This window comes from Mandrillus leucophaeus, unplaced genomic scaffold (genome assembly GCF_000951045.1).
Source record: "Mandrillus leucophaeus isolate KB7577 unplaced genomic scaffold, Mleu.le_1.0 Scaffold1336, whole genome shotgun sequence".
Classification (NCBI taxonomy): Eukaryota; Metazoa; Chordata; class Mammalia; order Primates; family Cercopithecidae; genus Mandrillus; species Mandrillus leucophaeus.
Window position 1 is genome coordinate 537,706 of NW_012101295.1, and position 7,812 is coordinate 545,517.

A 7,812-nucleotide genomic window follows, 5' to 3' on the forward strand; every position below is an offset into this window, starting at 1 on the left:
GGCTCCCTGCAACCTCTGTCTCCTGGGTTCAAGTGATTCTCCTGCCTCTGCCTCCCAAGTAGCTGAAATTACAGGCATGCTCCTCTACGCCCAGCTAATTTTTGTATTTTTAGTAGAGACAGTGTTTTACCATGTTGGTCAGGCTGGTCTTGAACTGACCTCAGGTGATTCACCCACCTTAGCCTCCCAAAGTGCTGGGATTACAGGCATGAGCCACCGTACCTGGCCCCATTTTGCTGTTTTAAAATAGCAAATTGACTAAATAAAGACAATAAACCCTGCTTTTGCCATACAGCAAGTTGGTAGGTGAGGCAAACGCTTAATTTTATCCTATGAGCAACGTGTCTGTTTGAAGTTACTCTGTGGATAGACGGTTATTGGAAATGGTTTTAGAGTTGAGTGACATTACCCACACATCAAAATTGAATAATTTTAGTAAAATATTTCAAAACCGTTGCAAAATTATGCCTTTTAATAAAGATGTGAAGTTATAGTTAAATATAACAAGGAAAAATTAAGTAGTTCCTACGAGCAACACAAGTTGATAGACATTACATATACATAGCACAGCCCTCACCCCAACGTCACCAGCCAGAAATGGCAGGGCGACAGTGGTCATGATAATTAAAAAGTGTAGGACATTGCCTCAAATGCTGATCTTAAAGAACTGAATTGGACTAATATTTCACAGGTGTTTTCCTTTGGTTATTTATCAGTAAACGAATATAAATTCTGTAACTTCTCTCAAAAGGAAATTCTGCTTTTCGAGGTTTAAAAACATCAGAGCAGTGAAGTCAATTGGTGTGACACCTACCATTACAAGGAGGCAGTTGACAGGCTCTGACTGACTCAGGCTTTTCACCATCACAGTGGTCCCCAGCCCTGCAGAGGACCTGCCTCACCTCCGTTCCTTCACCGCAGGTCACTGAACACTGCAGAGACAAAGGCTGTGGTTACAGACATTTATTCCACCAAGATCATGCACATACACACACACACACAGACACACAGATCTAGAGTTCGTTCTCTATTAAGTGATGCTGCACAGTGGTTTTGAAGATAGATACTACTGAGTTTATATTCTGACTCCATTATTTACTGGCCTGGGCACATTGTTTTTTCTATATAAGATTCACCTTCCTTATCTGGTGGAAAGCTGGGATAATGATACCCGCCTTATAAGATTGTTTTAGGACTAAATGAAGGCAAAGGAAACAATGTGCATAAAGCAATAGCAAAATGCCTGGTACCTAGTAAGCATTCCCTACAAAAGAAGCCATGATTAATAACAATGTTAACATCTGCTGTAGTTTCTAAAAACAATGTTGATGATGTCTGTTCTCAGGGACCCAATCATGGTACTGAAAGTCCCCACCTCTTTCTTACAGATGGCAGAATTTACTGATAAGTTGCCTCGGATGGTTAATTCAACGTCCTTGGAACTACTATTATTCCATGTTCTTAAGTTCTTTTCTCTAATGAAAACCTTTACTGCTCCAAAACTAAGCTCAGAAACTTCCATGCAATGGCCCTAGGAAGGTGCTATGGAGGAGGGACTTCTACTGAGACTTTGATATGAGTTAGCATTATGGTCCTATGTGGGTGACCTGTACTTGTACTATGGTTTGAATGTCCTCTCCAAACTTAGGTTGAAATTTAACTGCCACTGTAACAATGTTGAGAGGGACCTGTAAGAGGTAGGACCTCTCAGAGGTGATTTATGGGCATTGATTAATGCTATTATCTTGAGAATGGGTTAGTTATTGCAGGAATGGGCTCCTAACAGAAGGATCTTCTGTGTTTCTCTTGTATGCTTCCTTGCCATGTGATGCCTTCAGCTACAGGAAGACCCTCTTCAGATGCCAGTGCCATACCGTTGGACTTTGCAGCCTCCAGAACCATATGCCAAATAAACTTTTGTTCTTTATAAATTACCCAATCTGTGGTATTCTGTTAAAGCAGCAAGAAATAGATAAGACAACTTGCTTGTTTCTTCCTTTCTGGGCTTACTCTCCACTTCCTCATTAGTTTTCTGTCTGATTTTTGATGCCCTTTCCTCCTATAAACGATTCTCCTATGACCCCAAGATTTCTTATTTTGAGTCTTTAGAAATATCTAAGACAGGTGGTAATAGCTGACAGTGCAACATGGAGTCAGCCAATTAATAAACAAACATCATCCGGACAGGTATGCTAAGCACTAGCTGAGTACTGAGGAAACCAGACACACTATTTTTGAGAAATATGTGTACTAGTGGCAAATACAGATTCAAGAATCAGAGTTATAATACTCTGTCATGAACAGCATGGTAAAGTTAAGTTGCACTGCCTTTCAGATGTAGAGGAGGAACTGCCAGGAAAGGTACCACCTGGAAGGTGGTCATTGGGACTACGGAGATGAGCTTTGGTGGAGAAGGAGAGATTATCAAGTCAGCTGAAAGGTAGGAGGCTCAAACAAACATGGTCTGTTTGGAACAGTGGGAAGTTTACTCGAACTAGGACAAAGAGTTGGAATGAAGAAAGAATAAAAGGAGTTAGTGCGGTGCCAAATGGTACTGGGCCCTGCATTCAGTATCAGGGGTTTGGAATTTATCCTGAAGGAACAGGGAAGTCAACAAAAATATTGGACAAAAGAACAGTCATCTATCAGACTTCTTCTCTATGTTACGAAACACATAAACATGGTTTGCCCCTACCAACTAAACGTAAGTGCAGGTACTGTTTTAAAGCATTAATTTTTCCTAACAGCTCCAGGTAATTACAAAATATGCAGTAGTTTCTCAGTTCACACAAAGCCTAACTGATGTTTAAGCCAAATTAAAATATCTACACATGCTTACACACACACTTTACATATGCATGCTCAGAATTCACACACCTACCTCACTCCAGGGTCCTGTTTTCCACTGCGCTGGGCAGGGCACTCTGTTACAGGGCCGGCGGCTCTCGGGACGGTCACCCATGCAGTACTTGCTGTGCACAGAGCGGTTGGTGCCATCATGGAGTGGCTGAAGGCAGCGTACAGTACGAAGTTGATAGCCAGAACTTCCACAGGTTTTGGTGCAGTGTTCCCATTCTTCTGCTACCCAGCTGTGGGTGCAGGGGTTTAACACTGAAATTATCACTGGTATGTATAGTGTACACATTCCCACCCGCAAAGCCTAGACTTTTCTGCTCTCTGAGTGACTTGCAAACTAGTGGGCACACTGCAGTTCAGGAAGTGGTTTCAGAAAGATGGATATCATGGATCACTTTTTAGTAATAGCAGGTTGAAACTTTTAATGCCCTGCTATTTTTTTGTTTTCTGCCTCTCAGTGACTCTGAAACCTTCTCTTTTCCTAAAAGGATGATCTACAGAGGGTTTCTGAAACTTATCTTAAAGTTGCCCTATTAGATTCAGGCATGAAGGCAGTTTTCAAGGATAGCACCAACTCACTCTCAGTCATATTTCCTAACAGTGTTAAACATCTGACAGTGAATTTTTAAAACAGAATCTATCTAATGCTTGCTAAGACACACTTACGATTTGCTTACATAACCTTCTGTTTTCAGTATGGTTTCCTTCTCTCTTGATCATGTCTATTATACACAGTTAAAAGTCTGGTTCACATTCTACAGAGGGTAAACCTCATGTCTTCTTCTGGGTTGGAAGAGGGCACATTTTTATAAAATCTAGAGAGTTCACTGATGTTTACATATTTTAACTGATATGACAGTTTCATTTCTACAGTTGTTGCTATGAAGGCTACTTGACATATCTATATCATTTGGATAATGCAGTTCTTCTTATTAACCCTTACTGGGCCTGACAAGAGGTAAGGGTGGTATGCATTGGGGCTGGGTAAAAACTGTTCACACAAATGCACCTGATAGCAGTATTTCCAGAGGCATTTTCCAAAATATTTACCAGGGGACATTCCCAGATTCTAGTGTCAGTGTCCCAAGCACTTTCCAAATCAGCTGTGGATACGACGTTACACACGGTTCTCCAGTACACATGGTTACCAAGTCCCTAAGGGCTGTCACCATTGATTCCATCTGGTTATGCAATCTGTCTGTATGTAATTCAGGCTAAAATTAACTTTGCCTTTTCCAAAGTTACTTTCCCTCTGCATTTTTTTTTCTCTCCATATATAAGAGACACCAAAATATAGCCATGCTAAAACCTTGGCAATCTTTGGTATTCACAGTTTAAGACTGCTTTAGCTTGTCAAACTGGTGGTAAAATGTATCACGACAACTGGACTGAGGAATTTTGCTCAATTTTGAAGACCTCAATGATGAGTCTCTTTTGAAGACCAATATACTTCACAGATACAGGTACTTCTGATTACCTCCATTCCCTCCTAAGATCTCAGAATGAAAGTAAATGACAAAAATTTGTTATAAATCTAGAAAGACAAAGAAATTTGAGAGGAAGTCACAACAACACAATTTAGGAAACTAGAAAACAGATGGACATATGGAAACTAACTCAGCAGATTAGGAAGAATGAAGTCCAATTCAGCAGTATAAGGTGATGAGCAAACTGACTTGCACTGTAGAACTTTAGAAACATTTAGGGATTAGAGGCCTTAGATACAGTGTGAGCTGTGAAAACAAGGGTGAAGCCAAGACCGAAAGCAGGAGAACTAATGAAAAGTCTGTGTGGAAGCAATTAGACCCCCTGATTCTTAACCATACAGGGTGATTTGCCCTCCTCCAATGCAGAAGACATGAGATTTATTATCCTCTGTAGAATGTGAACCAGAGTTAGCTGGATACAATAGGCACGATCAAGAGAGAAAGAAACCATAGTAAAAACAGAAGATTATGTAAAAACCCATCTGTGATGTGGTGAGATCGCTTTAGACACCTATACACATAACATTTCCAGAACAGCACTTAAACTGGCTTACACTCCCTAGGAAGAGATTGATTCTACTCTACGGAATCTATTTTATAAGAAAAGCCCTCAATATACAATTAATTGAGGGCCTTTTAATAAAATGGCTGAGTCACATCACCCTATAGTTGAGCCCACCAGCTACGACTATAAGGCAAACTTCTAATCAGCATTCTAAACCCTGCATTTTTATACACGTATGAACATCCCAGGATTACCACATGGAAATCTTCTAACGTAAATGATGGAGGTGGAGTGGGTGTGGAGAAATGGAAGAAAAGAACTCAGAATAAATTATTTAGAAACAGGGAATGAATCCTTGATATTCCAGAAGAGATAAAAGAATATATTGCATCTGTGAAATAAAAATCAAATGCCTTGAAAAAGAAATACCTAGAGCTCTTGAATATTGATGATATGAGAGCAAAAATGAAAGGCTCAGCAAGTGCAACAATGAACAATAGGAGAGAAAATCCGAGCTACAAATGTCCCAGAAACAAAGAACACTGAAGAACACAGGAGAATTAAAAAAAATATGAGAAAATCTTCCAGAGATGAAAGATATCCATTTTATATTTTTAAAAGTTTGTGTCATTTGCCACAATATAGATGAAACTGGAGGAAGTTATGCTAAGTGAAATGAATCGGACACAGAAAGACAAATACCATGTGACCTTCACTTATTTTCTAGATTCCATATGTGGAATTTATAAAAGTGGAACTCATAGAAGTTGAGACTAGAATGGTGGTGATCAGGGGCTTGGATGAGGGTGAAGGAGTAATGGAGAGATGTTGGTCAAGGGGTACAAAGTTTCAGTTAGAAGAAATATGTTTTCGAGATCTACTGAACAGCATAATGTCTATGGTTAATAATTATGAAATGGATATTTCAAAATTGCTAGGAGAGCAGATTTTAAATGTGTGCACCATGAAAAATGATAAGTATGTGATGTGATAGATTGGTTAATTAGCTGAATTTAATCATTCCACAATGTATGCATCCATCAAAACATTACACTGTACCCCATAAAAACATACATTTTTTATTTTTCAATCAAAAATCTCTACAAGTACACAGCACAATGATGAGTAAAAATGAGCACCAAGTCAATTTCATCACTGGGATTTCAGGACACTAGGAATAAAATGACGGTCCTACAAACTCTGAACGACATAGAGACCAAAACAGGTCATAGAGAAAGAACTGAGAATCAGAATGGCAACCAACTTTTCAACAGCAACACTTGAGTGTAGATAATAATAGAACAATATTTTTGAGTCTTAGGGATGATATATAGTTTGGAATAACAGGAAATCCCACAGAAGAGAAAGGTAGTAGGAATTCTAAGGAGGATGATGAAAGGAAACCCTAGGATGAAAGCTGCTAAAAAGTCCAAGCTGGAGTTGGAACACAGAGAACTCTGTTCTCTAAGATGCTTCTGTTTCTATGGAGATTACAGTGACAGGATACTTGGATGTTTAGTATTTTGAGGGGATTGATACTGAGAAAGAGAGTTTGGGAATGAATTACAGAAAAGTAGTAGAAGATCAAATACATAAAATCAAAATATGCACTTATTCCGGAAGAAGCATTACAAGAAAGAAACCATAATAATGTGCATGCTATGTGACTCAGGTATTAAGAGAGATACATGTTAATATAAACCCTGAATATTGCGATCAGTAAAAGGTATGTTAGGTCAGCAATGGGAGTAGCAGGGAAGGAGAAAGTGTGGCCTCTGGGTGTGCATTTGCAGAGTGGTCATAAAATAACACAATCTTCACATTTCACAGTGAAAATTCAATGTATAATGTCTAACCTACCTCCCAAAAAAGTCAAGGAGTAGAAGGAAAAACATTTGACTTAGACAGAAGGAAACAAGTAATTACCAAATATCAAAATAAATATAACAGTTGAAAGTGGTTGTTTTTGAGGAACAAGAATGTGGTGAAAGGCACAGAACTGCAGCTTTATATAATTCCTGTGAAGTAACTTGACTATTTAAACCATGTATATATAGAGCTTTGACCGAAAATAAAATCAAAACTAAAAAGAGCTAAAGGCAGTGAAGTCCTGATTTTGACCTACAGATACGATAGTTAAAATAAATGCTTACAGCGGATGTGTACACTCTTGAATATTGCACATTCGTCTAATAGGTTTCGGCTTTTTGTTGGCCTCACAGAAGCTGCGATGGACCATTTTATTATCACTTTTCCTACGGCATCCATATTTAGTGTACTGGAAACCTGGAAAAGGAAATAAATTTCTTTGGATTTAATCACTTATTCATGCTTAGTTACTTGATTATTCACTCACTCATTCATACATTTATTCATCCATTCACTAAATATGTATTGAGTGCCTACAATTCGGCACTTCAATAGGTGCTGAAGGTCCCAAAGAACATTAAATAAACAAAAACTTTTACCTTTTCAGAGAATACATTTGATAAATATTGCAACTGCATGCTTGTTAAAGAACTAGACTCTAAATATACAGTCTAGTGTGAGAGATAGATATGAAAACCACTGTGACAGTATCTAGTAACATAGGCTTTTAGAAAACTATGTAAGTAACTTACAGTAGAGGGCACTAAAGGAACACAGAGGGAAGAGCTCTGTAACTTGGAGGAGGGGAGGGGAAAGCTTGGAGGATCAGTACTTTCCTTCAGCAGAATACTGAAGTTCAAATAGCATGGGGTAATGGAAATGAAGCAGAATTATTCTCCAAGCAAAGGAAATAACATATGAAAAACTGTGGTTTCTTCAGAAGGCTGAAGTATCATGTTGAAGAGGACAGGAGGTAGGGAAGGATCAGATCTTGAAAGCCTTCAGTGTCTTACAAGTTTTTGGACATTATCGTGAAGGTTATAGGGAGTTACTGAGGGTCTCTCAAACATCAACTTTTATATTTGTAATTATGTA

General features: G+C 38.7%; 1 protein-coding gene across 1 annotated transcript in view; it reads right to left on the bottom strand.

Moving 5' to 3' along the window:
- The window catches only part of ADAMTS3 (ADAM metallopeptidase with thrombospondin type 1 motif, 3), a gene marked incomplete at its 5' end in the record, with an annotated part of 60,141 nt that overhangs the window by 7,176 nt on the left and 45,153 nt on the right, over positions 1–7,812 (bottom strand). The window contains 3 exons of the mRNA XM_011973051.1: positions 815–932; positions 2,882–3,089; positions 7,002–7,134. Of these exons, the coding sequence (XP_011828441.1) occupies positions 815–932; positions 2,882–3,089; positions 7,002–7,134 (459 nt within the window). The remainder of the gene's footprint in view (positions 1–814; positions 933–2,881; positions 3,090–7,001; positions 7,135–7,812) is intronic.